This window comes from Crocodylus siamensis, chromosome 1 (genome assembly GCF_052110815.1).
Source record: "Crocodylus siamensis isolate JL-2025a chromosome 1, ASM5211081v1, whole genome shotgun sequence".
In the NCBI taxonomy this organism is placed as follows: Eukaryota; Metazoa; Chordata; order Crocodylia; family Crocodylidae; genus Crocodylus; species Crocodylus siamensis.
The window spans coordinates 252934695-252955625 of NC_143395.1; the positions used below are offsets into that span (position 1 = coordinate 252934695).

The 20931-nt window shown below is 42.7% G+C and overlaps 1 protein-coding gene across 4 annotated transcripts in view; it reads right to left on the bottom strand.

Moving 5' to 3' along the window:
- The window catches only part of APP (amyloid beta precursor protein), a 366031-nt gene that overhangs the window by 39530 nt on the left and 305570 nt on the right, over positions 1-20931 (bottom strand). For all 4 annotated transcript variants that reach the window (XM_090060391.1, XM_090060383.1, XM_090060378.1 and 1 more), the window contains 2 exons: positions 20101-20229; positions 17518-17617 (listed from right to left, as the gene is read on the bottom strand). In XM_090060391.1, the coding sequence (XP_089916517.1) occupies positions 17518-17617; positions 20101-20229 (229 nt within the window). The remainder of the gene's footprint in view (positions 1-17517; positions 17618-20100; positions 20230-20931) is intronic.

Genomic DNA, 20931 nt, shown 5'->3' on the forward strand with positions numbered 1-20931 from the left:
AAATGTGAAAGGGACAGGTTTATGGCCCAAAATGTTTTCTGCTTACTTGCTGATAAGAACCCTAAAGAGTGAAGGGGTAGTAAAAGTGCCTTATTTGAAACCAGACATTCTCTATTAACAGTAGCTCTTTGTATTGTCTATTATTAATAGCTTCTTTATTATCTCCATTTCATATTGAAGTCAATATTTATTTCTCACATACCTGATCAGGTGAACCCAGGCAAAACTGTATCAATGAAAGTTACAGCATGATTCATTCAATATTTCCAAGACCCAGTTAAGCTAATCTGCTCACTCTGATTGCATACCTAAAGAATCTCTCATAGAGACTAGCTATATTGAATTGAATTTATGTGGTTACTGTAGCAACAGAAAAGAGTATGAGAGATCAATGCAAATGAAATTCTGCATTCTGCAATGTTTCCCAAACTATAGGGCACATACCCTTGAGGGGGCATGTGCAGCCCCCCACCTTTCAGTTCCCTTGTGACTGATTCTCCCTCTTCTCCCAATTTCATCTACCATTGCTGCATTCCCCATCACCAATTTCCCTTGCTGGCGATTGCTGCTGGTGACAGGAATCTTCAGTGGCCGCTGAAGGGGGACATGAGAGATGGTAGTGAAGAATGCAGAGATAGCTGAAGTACAGGGGGCATGACAGTGACCTTCCTATAGTAGGGCACAAAACCACCAGATTTTGGAAACACTCGCATTCTGGCACTTACACAGCGAAAACCTGAGCATGTTCTTAACTAAGTCCATCCTGAATGAAAAATACTCGAACAAATGCTTAACTTCAAGCACATAATTAAGTGACACTGAAAACAAGTTTGAAATGAAAAGTAAAATATGAGCTTAAGTGTTTTGCAGAATTTCATCCTTTAAGATTTATCACATGCTTAATATGGCAGAGGACTGTGACCTTATAGCATTATCAAACATGAGATTTCCATATTCTGAGATGACTGTGTGAGTGACCCTAGCCATTTCCTTTCTGGGAATGTACAGAGAAGGGCTCAAAAGATATGAAAATACTAACCAATGATATATATGAATTTGAAACATAGAACAATTTTCTTGAGAGAGTATAGTAGACAGTTTATAATCTCAATTAAGAAAAAAAGACCACTAGAAAGAGTGAATTGAAATACATAATCAATAACATTCACTACTTTTCATCATTTCACATGGTTAATCACCACATAATGCCTTGGAGCTGGTTGCCAATTTAAAAACAGAACCTTGGCCAGTTCTTTCCCAATTAAATCAGCAATCATTACATTGCTTGTTACCCGACTAAACTAAAGACGGCACATGGATGAAGTCTAAATAAACTAACATTCCCAACTGAGTGAGTTATAAAATATCAGTTTTACAAGCAAAATTGTAGGACAGGAAAAACATTTAAATAAATCATTTCTATAGAATATTACCATATTATTTTTTCTACAGGTAAAGGAAGTTAGTTATCTGCAAGCCCTCTACCTACCCAGCAAAATTCAAATACACAACCCCTATGCCTTATAACTTACTAGTATGTAAAACAGTGCAGTCCAAATCCCACCTAACATCACTAATTCTGATGGACTCTGGTGGCAACACGGGCGAAGGGAGAACCTGCGAAGATTATGGATACTAACAATTCAATGCTTCTAACTTCTGGGTTCTTCCAGGTCTTTGGAGATAGGAACACACTCCTGATGCACTGAATTCAAAGTCTTAGAATTAAATGGATTAAAACTTGCCAGCTTTAGGACCTTGTTACATGGTAATTTAGGGCAGCTTCTGGAGCTCCTACCCCTTTGACTGGCTGTACCTTAACATCCTTTAAGTGGCTAAAGCACTCATTTTTCCTCTTAAAGTTACACCACTCCAGGGTAGCATTCTCCCTAATCTGCCTAACATTGCTCCTGTTCCATTAACGTGTACTGGTCCAGACAGCTATTCTTCCCAAACTGAAGTCCTGCAGCATCCCAAGATGCAGTAGCCCCTCCTGAGCCAAGGCAAGTAGGGTGCTGAGGTGTAGGAGGGCCAGGCACGGTCCCTTGCTCCCTGAGGACTTTGGGCTGAGCAAGTGCCACAGTCCTGGAGCACCTAGCAGCTGCAATGCTGAGAAAAAAAGGATTGGGACACAGGACCTGGACATGCCCCAGCAGGGCCAGGTGGCTGGAGCAGGGCAGAGCTTGGTGGCTGCATTATGGCAACCCAAGGCTGATTCCCGCTGACCCCATGCTATGCCAGGCTGTGCAGGATCTGGCTCCTGGCACTCCCCACCTGGTTTGCTGGACAGTGGCCATGGTTGGCAAATGCCTGAAGCCCCTGTAGCATCTGGGCAGCTCCAAGTATTGAGCGCAGGACTTGGTAATGCCTGTCTGGCCTGGGTGCACAGAGCAGGTGGGGAGGCTGTATCACTCCCAGCTGCCTCCCAAGCCTGGTGGGGGTGGATAGTCTTCATAGAATCATAGAAGTAGGGTTGGAAGGTCAAGTCCGACCCCCTGCCTGGGCGGGAGAAAAACTGGACTCAAATGAGTCCAGCCAGGTAGGCATCAAGCCTCTTCTTAAAGACCCCCAGGGTAGGAGCCAGCACCACTTCCCTTGGAAGTTGGTTCCAGCTCCTAGCCGCCCTAACTGTGAAGTAGTTCTTATGGATGTCTAATCTAAACCTACTCTCCAATAATTTGTGTGCAATATTCCTTGTCATGCCAGGGGGCGCTAGGGGAAACAGTGTCTCCCCCAAACCCTTCTGGTCTCCCCCCCAGTGAGTTTATAGACAGTCACCAGGTCCCCCCTCATCCTTCTCTTGTGAAGGCTGAACAGGTTTAGGTCCCGCAGTCTTTCATTGTAGGGTCTGCCCTGTTGTCCCCGATCATGCGGGTGGCCCTCCTCTGGACTCTTTCAATGTTGTCCACATCCCTCCTGACACAGTACTCCAGCTGTGACCTGACCAGTGTCGCATAGAGGGGGAGCATCACCTCCCTGGCCCTACTTGAGATGCACCTGTGGATGCCCTGTCCCTATACACTTCCCATATTGAAGGGACAATACACTGTCTTGTCCCTATACACAGCTTTGAGGCTTACTGCTAGGCAGAGCCAGCATCACAGACCTGGAGTTTGCTTGCTCTGCTCAGGCGCAATTGTCTGGGAACATGCTGAGGGCAGTGGGGAAGAGGGGTGGTACAAGGACAGGACTTCCTGCTCCAGCCTCCCCTGCCTGCTCTGTGTAGCCCTAGCCTGGACAAGCATTGCTGAATCCTATGCTCCATGCCTGAAGCCTCCTGGCAGCTACAACGGGTTCAGGGCACCTTTAGGCACCTGCCAACCAAGTTAGGCAGGGGGAACTGATGCCAGACCCTGCACAGCTGGGAGTATGGGATAAGCAGAAATTGGCCTTGGGTTGCTGTGCAGTAGTTGTGAGCTCTACCCTGTTCCAGGTGCCAGGCTTTTCAGGGGCATGTGGCCGGGTCTTGGGGGCGAGGGACATGCTGCAGTGGAGCGCAGGGTTGAACACAGGTGTAAAAAAGCCCTTAGACTACTTGTGTGTTTCATGAAGTCTTACATATTTATTCATAGCTCTGGATAAGCAACATAGATAAGCAAAATGTATTCTGCATATTCCCAGTACTTATAGAAGTGATGTATGTCTTATTTCAATAGTTTTTACAGCATTTTTTGTGTATGTGGTTCTGGAAAAGGGACTAGGAAATTAAAGGAACTCTTTGTTGTGAATGACAAAATCCCTATCTGGCTGGTACCATCCTGGGAATTGTTTCAATTAAATCTGGCACTTAAGAATTCTTTGTTGCTGTGTTGCTGTAAAACAATTTTGTTTATAGCTAAATTGCACAGGAGGCAACTGGGGGATTACTGTAATATTTCTATCAACCCAACCATTAAATAATATTCAAGAGGGTCAAACAACTCTTTTTCTCTCTCAGAGAAGACACTATCTAGCTAGATTCACCTGGTTTTTGACTTCAAGACAACCTTCTGTGAACTTCCACTAAGCAAGTCTCAAAAGATCATTTTTGTCAGAAAACGGGAAATCCCCCCAACCAAAAAAATAACCCCCCAAACGCTCTGTTTGTCACTAGCATCTGTGACAGTCTACTCTACCGAGGGCACCTACATATCGGAACAGGCTGCAGTATTTAAACTACTCTGACAAGAATTCCTGAAATTCACTCTCTGGAACAGTGACTGGGATATTAGCTGCATACACAGCATATTGAGTATATGCACATAATTGCTGTGGACAGCTATAAAACTGATGCTCAGTAAGGAGTTGCAATTTGCTGGCAAAGGAAAACTTGTCCAGAGTCCTAAAGATGGTCCGTTCATCTATCCCAGGATTTTAGATGGAGTATTAGACAATCTCTTATATTCCATTATATAGAATTATGCAGTTATACAGAATTACAGATTGGGTAACCGGACTTCAGTACATGGTAAGTTATAAGTACAAATGATACAGAAGTCAATTTGTATACATCTGGGGGAGGAAAGGGTGATGCCAGCAGCCAGTACAGATTTTTTTTGGTGTCCTTTTTTGACAAAGAAACCAGTTGGACAGATGAAGGGGTGCAATAGATATAGTATACTTGGACTTTTTTCTGGGTTTCTGATCAAATTCCACAGTACAATCTCATAAGTAAACTGGAAAAAATGTGGGCTAGATACAATTAGTATTAGATAACGCAATAACTACAAGCAAGGAAGGGTCATTATAAATGGATCAATGGCAGAATGGCAGCAGGTTTTGAGTGTCCACAGAGATCTGTCCCAAGCTGGTATCATTTAACAAGTTTATTAATGGTCTGAGCTCCAGAACAGACAGTTTCAAAGAAACATCAAGCTGAGGCTGCAAAACTGTGAAGAACTGCAAAGAATAGGAGTAGATTTCAAAAGGGTTTTGAGAAACTGGAGGCCTGGGCTACAAAAAAAATGAGCTGAAGTTCAACATAGACAAATGTAAGGTGATACAGCTAAGACAACAATAACCAAATACACAAATGAAGATTAGGGTATAACTGGATGGATGGTAACACTGCTGAGAAGGATCTAGGAGTTCTGGTGGATCACAAACCCAACATAAGTCAGCAGTGCAACAGTCACAAAAATATGTAATTTGGGGCTGTAAACAGGATTAAATGCAAGACACGGAAGGTGATGGTAACAGTTTACTCAGTGCTGGTTAAACCTCAGCTAGAGGTCTGAAGATCTGGGTTCCACATTGTAAGAAGGATATGGAGAAGCTGGATGGGCCCATGATATGACAAAAATAAAAAAGGGATTCACAGGGTTGGATGAGAGGTCCCTTCCAAACCTATGGTCCAGCAGTTTTGGACTCTCTACGCATCTCCTACTCACAAAGCTACTTATGTCATAGCCAGACTTGAGGGGTAAGGGAGTTGTGGAGACTTCTCCAGTGACCCATTGGCACAGGTTGCAGCAGCTGAGCACAGAACACACATTTGCAGTGTCCCCAAACTGAGAGAAGACAGCTGTGGATCCTCTACACTGAAAATCCTCTTCAAAGTGATCTTAAGTGTGTTAAAAAAAAGACACATTTTTTCCCCCAAACATACATATAGTCAGTGCAGCAAATATTCTTCTATAATATAAAAAGTAATGACATTTCCATAAGGAGGAAAAAGCTTCACTGAACCAGTACCTGTCCATCTTATTTAAAGCTATAAATGTACAAAGTCAGGCTCTGCAGAGTTAACCTTTCTTTAAACTGATATTCACAATCTACATAGCTTCAAGATTCTATTTCAGCCTTTTATTCTCCAGTAAAAGAATGACATTTTAAGTTCAGTACAAGACGTATTGGCTGGCTAATTCCCTTAAGTAAACTAGCAGAATCAATTATTAAGAGGTGTGAAACTGTAGAGGAAAGGAGCCACCTTGCTTAGTAGAACAATCAATTCAAGTCTAAAGAAAGCATTGATTTAATTTTGTGTAAGAAAAAATGTCAAAAATCTGTATTATGGTTGCATTCTCCTACACAAGGATTCTCTTTTTTGGTTCTTATCTTTGCTTATTCTTGCACACCCAAAATGCAGTGAGAAAATAATAAAATATATATATGTGCAAATCTATAACTTCTTGGTCATCACAGTCCTATGGAAAATATATGTTTTGTACAACAACAAACACGCAGATTCAACATCTGGACATAGAAAAATTAATCTAGTCCTAGTTGAAAGAATGTATAGAGAATAAGCCATCGAGTCACTGAATTAGGCCAGCAGTTGCCATGGGTTCCCAGTCTTGATTCAGCCAGACATCAGCACGGCCTAGAAAAGGGTGCTTAATCACCACCACTTGAATTGTGGAGATGACCCTTCCCAACTTTTGAGGCATGTTAGGAGGATTAAATATATTAGGGAGGTCTTTACACATGTTCCTGGGGGAGTGGGGGTGGGGAGAAGGGCTTTAATTACAGCAGCTCTAGGAAGTAGTTACTCTAATTAAAATGCCTGCAGCATCTCATATATTCAGTGTCCCATGCTTCAAAATGGCAGTGGGGGTGCTTTAACTAATGCTCACTGAACAACCTTTAGTTCGAGCGCCCTGCTGCCATTTTGAAGCATTGGGATGCTGAAGACATGAGATGCTGAGTTTGCTGGAGCATGCTAATTAGCATACTCTAGAAGACTTGATTAATCGAGTCTGCTCTGACACATTCTAATTAGAACCCGTTAGAACAGTGTCCCAGCATGCATCAGTGCCCTTAATAACTGACAGGTAAGGAAAACATTATTCACCTCCAAAATGGCTTTGTTTGATTCAAATCCAAGTCAACTGAATTTACTGGACAGAGTCAACTGAAAACAAATTTCAGGCTTCATTCAGAAGACTGGGATAAATCTACAGCAAGGATTTAAACCAAGGTCTCCAAACTCTAAGGAGAGCCCCTAACCACTGGGTGGTGAGGTATTCTGTAGCAGAGCTCTCAAATTCTGCCACTGAAGCTATTCCATTTTGTGGAAATGCTCAAAGAACCTAGAATATGGATGTAACCACCACGATGCAGAGTTACAACACACATTTTGTCTGGACCACTTCACATTTATATATGTCATGAAGGTAGAACAGGACAGCATATAGAAGGTAATACAGGAAGCAGCTGCATCAGGAACTGGGCTCAGTTAAGGCCAGTGATGGCAGTAGGCGGGTTCCTCCTTCCCACGCCTGCTGCTGGCCAGTGGGGGGACACTGGGGGAGAAGGGGCAGTCAAGCAGGAAGAAGTGTCTGCAAGGAGGGCAGGGGGCAGGGCCAGAGGGTTTTTGGGCTCCCCCTGTGCCTGCATCAACTGGACACAGTGGCAGGTGAAAACCTCCTTCCAACATCTAGACCCTGCCATCAGGGGACGCATTGCAGCTGAGGGGCAGGGAGCAAGAATAGAAAGGATGAACGTGAACACCACAACCGCTATCCTCAGTGGAGCCCAGTCCCCTATAAAAATGCTCCCTGCAGTCCCTGGCAGGAATGGGGCAGATGCAGCTCTGAGGCTCCCTCCATATCCCAGTCAGCTAGGGGCAGCACCAGCAGTGGCGAGACAGGTCCCTGTCTTCAAGTCCCTAATCCCTACCCAGCTCCTGCATGTCCCCCACCAGCCACTCCTCACCTCCATCCTCCCACAGTGCAAGAGGTAGTGTGGCATACCTTCTTCAAGAAATTCTAGATCCACCACTGTACTATCTAAATGTTTTTTTAAGTAAATCAATACCAGCAGAATCTCACTGGACTACAAGGAGACGGACACCCCTCCTTGAGTTGAAACTGCCTGTGCTAGGATTATTTATTTATTCATGTTATCTAATACTAGAACTTTCCTCTTTTTCTAAAAGTTGATTTAGGGTTTTTTTTTTTCCTGGAAAACTGGGGATTTATGGGGTTTGTCACTGTTTTGAATGCCACTCTCTTTCTGGAAAGGTCTTTGACCAGGTTAATAACACCTAAGACTATGTCTGTAACAGTGGTTCTCACCCTTTTGAGAGGCACCCCTCAGAAAATGCCATCTCTTAGGTTTCACTCATTTTGTGATAAGAGAAAAATAACAAAGTAATTCTTATGCTGAAGAGAACTCAGAAAATACCGCAACAGGCTGGAATGTTTCTGGCACTATGGATTCCTATTTGCAGTCTTTGGGCTTATCTTGTGAATCATGGGTAGGGGTTATGCAAACCTGACAGTGCTAATATAGCATGGTACCCTGGTAATCCCTTAAAAGGAACTCATGGTACTCTGGTTAAGAGTCACTGCTCTATGCAGTGCAAACACACCCCGCATTAGACCTGCAGAAGTGGTACAGCCTTGTTAGCATAGTGATCTGCCCAAACAAATAATTTTTTTCAGCCAAGCTACCTAGTGCAGCCATATAGACCTCTGCTAAAATAATGATACTACTTCCAGGTCTATAGCCAGCATGCACACAACTAGCACACAGTTTGCCTGCATGGAGCTGCATTAACTGAAGCTGATGTGCAGAAAGTGAGGAATACCTTTTCTTAACCAGTCACTCTTTGTGATTAGTCTTAAGGCTAGCACAAAGGCATATTACAAAAGTAATTAGTGACATTCATGTTTTTTCACGGAGTTAAGCAGGATGGATCAATGTTGCATGTAGATGCCTGAAAATGCCACTCAGATGCTCAATACAAGGGGCAGGATCTGACCCTAGGTAGCTGCAAACACACATGGCCAATTAATTTAAGTGGTCATCTGGTTGGTGAGAACACAATGAATGGTTGTTCTTACATATTTTTATTGCGAAGGTGACTATGGGCTTCATGCAAAGTTAAAGGGGATCTACTAGGCCTGCGCATGGAAGATAGCTATATGGAAATGTATGCACATAATTTGCACATACCTTAGTATGCAGACCAAAGCTTCTTCCCTGAAATTTGAGCTTGGTTTCTTAAACGTATCCACCTACACAGCTTTGCCAGTGCTTAGATTTATTCTTTCAGCAGGTATTCTAATTAGTGGTTTTTGATCATAATAGGCACTTGTTTTTGAAAAAAAAGGAAAAACCTCTACAACCATTAACTAATTAATTTTCCAATCACTCCTGTAAGATAAGTGCGGTCTGTTCTCCTACTACAAAAGCAAGGTAAGGGAGATGGGAAAATCTGAGAAGTGCAAAGGACTCTGCACGACTCATCTAAGGTTATCGCTCTAGAGTTAGTATCAGAACTCAGACATTTGCAATCTAAAGCTGGACCACCAGAACATGCCTTCTCAAAAGGTAGAAGCTGAAATAAAATCCTCACTTTCAAACTAGGGGGAAAATATATTCCAATAATAAACCTCACAATATCCCTTTATTTTGAAAAGGTTTCTGATAAAGCAGACGAAAAGCAGAACATTTCATATCTATCCCAAGCTGTAAATTTTCTTTTTAAAACGAGAAGCCATTCATCCTTTTCACAGTGTCTGCAGATTCAGGGGAATCTGGTTTCTTTTGTTGCCTCAAGTCATGTTCACAATATTTGTGACATGAAATTTAATGGAAGGAGTTTGTGCATAAAAAAAATCAGGATTAACATCTGAAGAACGTCAGTGTTACTAGCAAGGTATAACACACCAGTTAGATATAAAAGCTGGGGAGGACATAGTAAGGCAGTAACAAACGTATATCTGAACGAAGAGCAATGGATACTTTCTTTTTTTAATCATTTACTATCCTCTACCAACTTTTCTATAGGAGGCCAGTAATCTAGATAGGATATGAGATGCTTAGAAACTGAAAACATCTGATCAGTATTGTTGGGAAGAAAACCTTCCTGAGTGTTTTCTGCCATCCTGTTCCATAAATTCTGTCCCCTAATAAAGATTTTTTTTTTTTTTTAACCAGCAGACAGCACTGAGTTTCCGACTGTGTAAAATGACTCAGGCTCTTCTACTCTTGCAGCCCACTTAATGATGCACAGAACTTAGAAAGCCTGAAGGGACGTGTAACTGACGCTTCAGCTGCCAGCTATTTTTGCCTATTAAAATGCAGCAGTGTTACAATGGTATTGCCTAATGCCCATCACCAAAACACAGGCACCTCCTGAATGCACCATTTTGCACCTAATAAACAAAGCTTCCTTGATAACTGCCTAAAACAAAGAGAAAAGTGCAATCATGCATAGAAATCGAAACTGGAAGCTACATGAGGCAGGGGGTTTAATTAGTTGATAAATGCTATAAACAGGACAAAAAACATGGAAAAATACTAAAATACAAACCAGAGCTCATATACGGATAGCTTTGTTGCTTATCAGGGAATTCCAAACTGGGTCACCTTACATTAGCCTTCCAGCATGCAAAGGCTTAACACAGCATTCATTCTGTTTTGGAGGAGCAGAGCAGAACTTTATAAAACATTTTCAAGGCAGGTGGGGCAGCAATCCATTTTTGCTAAAGTTCTAACAAACTGGTATCTCCAAGCGTGGCATGACACTGCTGAAAGCTAAAAGAAATGATTAAAAGATAATTGCATCAGAGCACAATTCAGCGTTCTCTTTGGAAAGCCAGCTTGACTGCATATATATGGAGGAGACATTTTGTGGGGAAGAGCTTCGTTCATATTAACATTGAAGTGTCAGATGTATGAAGTTGTAAGTGTGGATAGATCTCTATGCAGCTACACAATGACATTTTTGAGGTCTGCAAGAGTTTGCTTTCTCTCGTCCTGTCATCCTTGTGGTCAAGGAGGCCTTAACAGAATGGTAGAGAATGTCTGGGTTAGTGCATTTCCACCAGGGTACCACAGCGCCCTGGGGAGCCATGATGGTGCCACAGGTTGCCATGCAAAACTGCCCTGTGAGCTGTGCATAATGACTACACATGGTTCATAAAATAAACCCAGAGATTTTTACATATGAATCCATAGTGTCAAAGACATTGTGATCTGTTGTCACATTTCCTAGTTCTTTGCAACAGAAGAATTACTCTATTATTTTTCTGTAGTCACGAAACAAGTTAAAGCTAAGAGCTGGCATTTTCTAATTGTCACTTTGAGTCTAACAAGGGGTGTCTTGAGATTTAAAAGATAGAGAATGAGTGGTCCAGGTAAAGGAATTGCTGCTGCAGTAGGGTGTGCAGATGGCATGGGGATCAAGGTGGCAATTTGATATTTGGGATTTGACAACATTTTTGTTCCATTTTTACTTTTGCTACTCATCTTATGAATCACACATTTATATGGAGCAAGGTCATATATATGCCAGTATTAGAAGAATATAGTAGCTTTCTCACCTTCTGAATGGCAAACTCTCTGCACAAGTATACACAACTGCAAGTCTCTCTACAGATTATTCTAACCCAGGATATACTTATGAATACAGTTTTGACTTGCTAACTTGAGGTTCTATATGATTTCTATGTCATTTCTAACATTATACCTATATTTTTAGCAAAACTTTGACAAACAGTGTGTGTTAAACTGCCTTTCTTGCTCCCAGACATCGTTATGAGGTTGAGCAATGTAAAACAAGGATGAAGGAATTCTATAAACTCTTTTGATCATTTTAGACAGATGTATATTTATTGTTCAAAAAAGGATCTTTTCATTTCCATCTATTTTTTAAATAGCATACCGATGGAATAAAGGTGCAAAGTCAATCACAAGAAAAAGAAACATAAAAGCTTTCCATGGGTCACATTGTGGTTTTCAAGACACCTGAGCGTACACATTTAAGAACACAACATGTTTGCTGGGAGGAAAAAGATCATTTTAATATTTCTATCAGGACTGGTTTAGGGCATCTTGCCTTAATTCCTGAAGGTGCAAATTGTTCAAAGAAGGGTTCTGCAGTTAACTGTAGAATGGGAAACTGCAGGTCAAATATGCATGCAGAGAACTAAAATCAAAACCCACCATCTCAGCCACGCTGCCCCCTCCGACTTCAAAGAATTAATGTTTTCAAATGCCTTTCTGCTGGCAATTCATTATTCAGATGAACAGTGCATGCGAACAGGCTCATATCTGGGTATTATTCAGCTTTTCCATTGACTCAGACTTTCTAAGTCAATGGTTCTTACAAAAGGTATTTCATGAAACATTTGTCTTTTTAATGGGAACTGCAGTATTTCTGGCCTTGGAACAGTTACAGTGATACAACATGCAATTTTATTAATATTTCAGCTCTCTACAGATTTTATAGCTGTAATAGATTTTTTTTTTGCATGGGTTTAGGAAGATTACAGAATAAGAAAACTAATCATTTCAGAGTACCGATTTGACACAGAATGGGTTTTAAGCTGATCAGCACTCAAAGCCAGAAGCATGCTGTCTTCTTCAGAATAGGCTCAAATGATTTTTACAGTAAAATCAAGGTTTTAAAAGTACCATGTGAAGTAAACACTACCAGGGGAATGTCTCAAGAATATCTATACAGAATTTTAAAAAGCTTAGCTATTCAATGTATATTAAGGACTTCTCCCTGTGTGACCGGGCAGGGGAACAGAGCTCCCTCCTGCTGCTCAGGCCTGGGCCAGCACCTTCTCCTCCCCCCAAGACCTGAGCCAACAAGCTGGGAGGGGAGGAGGGTAAGGAGGTGAAAGGGGCGTGGGGAAGGGTGCTGCGCATGTTATCCTACACCGAGCCATGCCGACAGCCTTTTCTGTCTCCTCTCTGTGACAGCCGAGGGACACGGCAGGGCCAGTGCTCATCCAGAGCTGATGAGCACCAGCCAAGGCTATCATGCCACCCTGTGAGGGGCCTCTGGGATGCTGGGGGATTGCAACTGAACTTGAGTCACAACAGAAACTGGTATATAGACATTTGATAAAGTGAACTAACATAAAGTGCTTTAGTTTGATACCACATTCAACCAGGGTTATTTTAGATCTGCCATTTTTAAAGCAATCTATGTGCAGTGAATTTCTGTTTGGTTACAGCTGTGGAGTGCTTTCTGTGCGCTTATCACATGCTAAGTGTACCATCTGTACACTTAATGTCAGGAATGTATCTTTTGCCATCCATAGGAAAATCTGGCCAAATTATAAGCCTTTGAATATTTGTAGCTCACATAGTCAGCAGAGAGTCTCTCTAAAATTTTAGTTCCAGGATGCTCCAAACTAGAGACAGGATCAGGTACTAGAACTGAAAACAGGGTGCTTGTTTTTCTTGTAGTCTCAGTGCCTGCTGCTGAAACTCAAGTGTCATGAAGGCAGCCTGATTTGAACTCAGGAATGGGACAAGAGAGAGAAGGTGCAATGCCTAATGGGACACAAAACTGGTGGGAGATCACAGCTGGGACTGAAATCTGGGAGGGAGGGGCCTGGAAACTAAGTAGAGAGAACCAGGAATAGGGACAATAAAACAGTGAACAAAAGAAAGAAGCTGAAGTCAAACAAGCAGGGAGAGACGTGGATTGGGGTAGAAGTTGGATGGGATGGGACAGAAGCAAAAAAAGGTTCTGCTTCAACTGTGGGCCCCTTCTTTCCATGGCTAGAAATGACGGCTGAGAGAAACAGCACCATTCTGCTTCGAATTCCATTTTAATGGAACGGTGCTTTGTTTTGAGTTTCGTTTAGTCTAGTTGAAACTGTTTCGCTGCTTTGACACTGTTTCGATGTTTCACCCACAGGCTATAATGGGGAAGCATGAAACTGTGTATAACTTTGTCTTTTCTAGCCTGATTCATATGAAACTTGCAGGGATGGTAGCCTCTTCTGAGGGCATGATGCTCGCCAAGTTTCAAGGAGGTAGGTGCAGAGGTTTCTGGAAAACTGCACCTCAAGGTGCTGACAAGCAAAACTGTCATGTGCCAGCAGCAGCAGCCTCCTGTCATCCAGCAGGTAGATCTGGGGGCCCACACCCTTGGGAGGGCTGTGGGACTCTGGCAGACTCCTTCCAGGATTGCAGCCCCAATCCACCTGCCAGATGACAGGAAGCTGCTCCTGCCACCTGGGACTGGTGCTAGGTGCAACCCACACTCAGCATCAGGAAGATTGGTGCTGCCGCCCATCCCAGGCAGCAGGAGCAGCCTCTTGTGATCCAGCAGGCAGACTGGGGTCCCCCCGTACCCCTGAGAGGAGTCCAACAGAGCCCCACAGCCATCCCGGGGTGCAGGCCCCTGATCTGCCTGCCGGATCACAGGAGCCTGGCTCCTGCCGTCTGGGACTGGTGTTAGCACCAAACTTCCCAGTGCCAGGTGTGGGCTGCGCCCAGTGCTGTCACAGGCAGCAAGAGCAGCCTCCTGTGATCTGGCAGGCAGATTGGGGGCCTGCACCCCTGGGAGGGCTGCGGGGCCCTGCCAGACTCCTCCCGGGCGTGTGGGCAGTGCCCCAATCTGCAGGCTGCACCCAGCACTGGGAAGGTTGGTTCTGCTGCTGGCCCCAGCTGGCAGCAACAGCATGCTGTCATCTGGCGCACGGATCTGGGGGCTGGCACCCCCAAGAAGGGCTGGGGGCTGTGCCACATTCCTCCCAAGGGGTGCAGCACCCAGATCAGCGCGCAATGACAGGAGGCTCCTGCTGACGGCTGGGACCAGAGCTGAAGCCAAGCCCGGCTTTGAAACTTGAAACATTTTGAAAGTTTTGAAATGTTTCTAGTTCTTTCTTTTCAACGCCCCTTCAAAGGCTTTTGTTTCATTTAGTTTTGAGCTCAAAACACATTGAAACAGCTTCAAAATGAAATACGTGGTGAAATTTCGCACAGCTCTAATAGAAACCCATTATTCCACCATTGCCCACATGTATCTGTTAAACCACAAGCAAAGTGTCTCATCTCTCCCTCAGACTGTCCCACATAATGGACATTTGCTACTTCTATTAGTTACTCTATTAGAGATCTGTGCATTGGAAATAAAAGTTCAGATGCTGCTGATAGTCTACATGTAGAAATTTCAATTTTTTTTCAATTTGCTTTTTAAAGGATGTAGGAAATGACACACCAAAATTCTAGGTCAGGGTACAGATGCATGTAGCTTAAATGAACATAATTAAGGTTATGCCATTTTCTAGGAAGTTTTCTAGGTATGGTATTTTCTAAAATCTCATCTTTTTCCCATTTTGTACATATCTGAAGGCAAGTAAAGGAACTTTCCCTGCTTTCCCACTAAGAGATGATCACACAAACAAGGCTGTGGCATGTATTACCTATTCAGTAGTACTTATCCCAGATGGATGCACTTACACACTCTGGTAAACAAAATCTATAAGCATGTGGCCATTATACAATCCTGTGGCTATCATAGCTGAATTTCTGATTTTTTGAGTTTCTCATGTTCAACTTAAAAACAGCAGCAATAACAAACAAACTAACCCCCTTGAAACATTTGGTGGGAAGGATATGGACTGCGAACAACTTCAATTACCTCACAGTGATGCCAGCCTCCCATATTCTCTCCTTGTTCATTTCATACCTATTTTGTAAAACATGTTATTTTTGGATCCAGGATTTTTAACATACATGTATAGCTACAGACCACTAAAATGTGGAAAAGCTGTTGTTACTGATATACCGTCTGTGCCTTCACTATCTTCAGTATATTATTTTTTAACAAGAACTTAAGTGCACAGTCTGCAAATATCTAAAACTGATAGAAGAGGATATGAAGACAATTAAATTGAAGCTGCTTTTGCTGCAGTTCCCACACAGCAATGTCCAAACATTGTAATGGAAATGTCAATTCCCTGTGTTGTGATAACAGTGAAACCAACAGCAAATATGTGAATGAGGGAGAGACAGGGAATGAATATTCCAGTAGTGATTGCCTTATGACAGGTCTCAGAGAAGTAGACACTAGTTTAGGATGGTCACTTGCTGGAGGGCTAGTTGTCAATCTTCAGCTTGAGAGTTTAAAAAAAAAAAATATCCAGCAAGCCTCCACAGCAAATCATTTTATTTAAATAAATCTCTCCATAGCATTTTTTTTAAATATAAGGTTAGATTTTCTTGTAGTTATGTAATACCCTGTAGACAAACAATTCTTATGCTACTAGTAAGTATGAATTAAAAGGGAGGCAAACAATTCTTATACTATTATGAATGTTTGCATCTCTGTTATATTAGCTTTTGCCAAGATCTTTTGAGTAAACCTCATCTAAAGGTTTAAGACAAATATTTATATATGAAATGCAAAAAAAATCCCTCCTACTAGCACTGCAGACACCTATTTTCAGGTCCCATATTTCACATTCAGGCAAAAATATACATTCTGATTAGAAACCACATTATATAAGTCAAAAGATTATTGGGGCTTCTTATAAAAAAAACAAGTCACAATCTCTACTACAGAGAAGTTAGCCTAGCTTTCTGATATTTAGATACCATGTCACTATTCCTTTGGGATTTAGGAAAATGCCTGTATATCAAGATTTGTTTTGGATAAAAATAGATATTCTTTGGAATAATGGCACTAGCGTCTTTGCTGGCTTAAAAAAGAAAAGATTATAGTATCACTTAAAGGTTTTATTTTTCTTCAGACTCATTCCTTTCTCTTCCCTTTTTCTTTTGTACTGTTCCATCTATCCTCTTTGCCATATTCCGAGGCCATGAACAAAGCAACATTTCTGAAATCTTCCTATCTAGTTTGCGAAATCAACAGTCCTTGATTGAAAATATTCATGGAGGATTCCAACAGAAAAACCTAGAGAGCCAAGAACCTAAGAGTATTATGGAATCATATAATCCAGACAGCTCAGTCTTTTACTCAGACCAATTTCCTGTTGCTCATTAGTTTAAATTCTCCATTGTCTGAATGTGTAACACAGAGATCTAGATTTTCAGTGCAGCTGCTCTGTTCTCTTCACTTCCAACACTTCAAATCACCATCTACTCTAAGAGGTGTGATTAAACCCTAATATCAAATTTCTATTATCATATAAATGAGTGAAAGTGATTTGTCAAGATTTAAATAGAAAATGTGCCAGGTGGGAAATGCTATTTGATGAAAGAAAAGATGCTCAAGTTGTACAAGTAACTGTTTTGCCTGGAATCTTCCCTATACCCTCAATTTAAATAAAATAACCATTTAAAGACACTAAATTAAATATCAAAAAGGAAGAAACATAATTTATTCTCTATCAGTTACCCTACCAAGCCATACTGTTGATAAGAATCAACATCTGCCCATGGTTTCTGTACAGCATGTGGGCTCTAACTGTAAATTAACACATTATCAGAAAAAAAAATCCTGTGAAGATGTCTTTACATATGTTCTGTGAGAATTAAAGAAGTCCTATACAAAAAGGTAGCCCTGCTAGCTTTCAAAGAAACACAATGTAGGCTGGAGAGTCCCTTATGCAAGGAAAACAGGAATATTTTTTTTTCATTTTATCACTCAATCAAATTCTCTATGACAACATACTTAAATTACAAAAGGGTGACATTTATTTATCCACAATATAGCTGTTTGTAGTATAAAACAGTGGCAGGTTTGTCTGCTTAGTTGCTAGCTCACCTTCCTGCAGACAAAGAAAACCACAAGTATACTTTTTGTACTTCAACCTAAAAATGCCAAGTATTTTCTAGAACATTATGATTTTCAAACAGAAACAGTGAGCTTACCAACTTCATCTTGAATTTCCTCAGCAACTGCTGGTACATTGTAAAGAAGGGAAAGAGATTGGTTCATGCGTTCATATATCACACGTAGGTGTGTCATAACCTACAGGATGAAAAGATCCAATGAGAGGAAAGCATTAGTGCTTTGCACACTAATCATCTTATTTTCATCCAATGCAAAGCAAGACAGCGGTATAAACTCATGGCCCATGGATTCTGTGACTCTGCAATCTTTCACTGAATTCACCACTGTCCTGCAGCTGGCCCAAAACTGGTCCTACAGCCCACCCCCCTTAGTGTGTCCCTATATCCCAGCTTAGATCTTCTGCCTTTGTGCCTCTACTTCTGCCACAAGAGGGATTAGGGCAGGGGTAGCAAGCCCTAGCGTGGGTGTCAGAGTGTGGCATGCAAAAAATTTTTGCTTGGCACGTGTGCCTTGGGGCAGATGGCGGGGAAGGGGCTAGGGCTCCACTACCACAACACAAGGATCGGGCCCCCTGTGGCTGCCCCACCGTCCGCTCCTGGCACACCAACTTCTTACGAGTCAAAGTTACGAATGTTTTTGGCACTCTGCACAAAAATGTTGCTGACCCCTGGATTAGGGTTTCTGCCCAACCCATGAACTGAATGCCAGTATCAAGGAAGCTGGTGTGAAACAAGAAGTCAAAACTGTTCAAACAGTCTGATAGATTCTTTTTGACTAAAACCTGTATGGAGAAGTGTCAGTTCTGGGGGGAAGGGGGATGCTATATATTAGTCAAGAACTGAATGACCCCAAATTGAAAACAAATCTCAGCTGGAAACCAAAATAGATCCATTCAAAAAAGCTGTCTTGTAGCTCATGAGAAAATACGTATGTTATCTGATGTCCCTTTTAGGGTAAACTCCTCACCAGGACTTAATTTCCCACGATGCACATAGCTATGGAACTGTCCTGAAGTACTCTTTTCTACTCACTAAAGGAGGGGACCATGGCGTTTCTTGAAAAACAGTCCGACTAGGGACCCCAACTTATGTAGAAAAATGGAAAAATGAGGTACCCAAACAATAATTCCCATAAGAAATGCAACAGCTTGTAAGAACTGAAATATTTAGGCTTTCAAACAAAACATTTACATTTTCAATTTCACCAAAAAGTCAAAATTTTCCAAAACCCCCCTTAATTTTATGACCAGCTCTATCTGTAAACAAGATATAAAAGACAAACATCTCTCAGCACTAAAACTTCAATTTTAGAATCTGTTCTTTTGTGCAGAGAACACAGTGTTCAAGACAGTTACATTTAGAACTACATCAGTACTATTTTGTTTCTATTTCTCACTCTTCCTTTTTTAGGAACTGTCAAACTTTCCTTGCTTGAGTTGCCAGACAATAAGAAAAAACTTCCTAATTGTAAAGATACTTAAGCATTGATATGGATTACTGAGGATGGTGGTAGAATCTCCATTTTTGTTCTGGTGGAGTTTTTTTTTGTTCTGTTTTGTTTTTTAAAGAGGTGCACCGATACATCAGACTGATATCAGATCAGCACTGATGTAAAGAATTTACTATATCAGAAATTGGCCATTTGGCCGATAAATGGCCTGTGCATGCATGCAGCTGCAGTGCAGGCCGCGAGAAGCACAGACCAGCAGCGCAGAGAGCTGCCTCCAGCTCGTAAGTCTGGTGTGATGGACAGGGAGGGGGGAGAGAAAAGGTTGGGGCAGGCAGATTTAGGGTGAGGGATGGGTGGGGCTGGGGCAGGGGCTGGGTCAAGCGCTGCCCTGCTGGGGCACGGCAGGGCAGGTGCAGCATGGAGGTGTGGCTTGTCCGGGGTCGTGGGGATGGGTGAAGCAGCTCCTGCCATCGCGTGCCGCTTGGCTGGGAGCCACTGGACCTGTGGCTCGTCCAGCACTTGTCCGGGAGGGCAGGGGCGCATGCGCCACTGGAACTGTGCAGGGCCGGCTGCACCAAGCTGTTCCTGGCAGAGTGGGGCTGCACTGGGAAGGGGCTATGGCAAATTTGTGGCTGCAGTGCAGGCTTGCCTTGCCGGGAAGAGTTTGGAGCAGCCCAGGCCCCAGCCCACCCCACACAGATCCAAGGGCACACACTTCCCCTCCCTGCACTCCCAGACGAGCGACCAGATCACCAGCTCCCAGACGAGTGGCACGCAGTGGCAGGAGCTGCGCCCCCCTCCCTGCGCCCTTGGAAGAACCACAGCTTCATGCCATGCTTGCCTCACCCAAGTAGCCCCAGCCCCAGACCTCCCTCACAAGGCTGTGGCCTTGATCTGTCCCCCCAGCCCCTTTCCTAATGGGGCTTGGGGGACAGAGCCCCTAAAGCATGTGTCAGATTCAGGCAGTGACAACATCTATGGACACTATGAAGTGTCCTGTGCAATGCATACAGAAATCTTGGTTAGACTCTTTAACACCCTCCTTGTACAGAATCTTGCTTCAGAAAGTGGACTATTTTTACAATTCTTTCATATTTGTTCAACAGCATCCGCATGTACTGATTGGGAAACTGTTAACTTAAATTAGCTGAAATTTTTTTCCAGAAAACTACTGTGAAACATGAATGGTTAGCCCCCATGGTAGTGATTACCTGAGACCTGATTTGGGCAGCTTTTTTTGGATCCACCATGCGGACATGTTCAAAGTGTTTGAGGGTGTGCTGTCTGTCTTTCTGCTCGGCCCGTACATATTTCTTCAGCATGTTGAATACATGGCGAGGCTATGGAGAAAATGTAGGAGAAAAAATATGAGTTCAACATGGAGTTCTGTATAACTCAGCATCAGGATGCCTTTGATTAGAAGTTTCTTCTGAAAGCACATAACCAGTCACTGCTTACAACACCTACCTTTCAGGTGCTTCTAACAACTGCCAGAAACATCTGCCACTTGATCTGTATGGTAGGTTATGCAGCTGGGTGTTTGCAATTTTCTCTCTAAGCTATGTGGCACGTGTGGCCATGCAGGCATGCCCGCCAGCATGGCATAAGTGTGCAAGTGTGCCCGCGCATGCCACACAGCTTACAGGGAACGCTGGGTGGTTGCTACAGGTAGATGTGGCAGCTAGAAGACAGCATTTTAAGTGTTTAACATGGCTGGGTTTGAACGTATAACATCATTACTAGCGTCTAACTTAGCTGTTTTAGCAAGAAATGTGTTTCCCTGCTAGCACTAACAATAAATGATTACTCTGAATGGCACCAATGGAATGGCTTAGTTATAACATATGCATCAAAGCTGGACCCAGGATTTTATGAAATGGGGTGTGGGAGCAGTAACTGGCATTGCAAAGGTGGATGCAACCCCTGGGTGACTTCAACCTCCTCCTGGCTCCTCTATACCAGGATGGGGAGACCTTACCATAGGTGCAGCAGTCAGGGACTTTTTTAAAGTTCCTGAAGCAGGTAAGAATCCCCCCAACTTG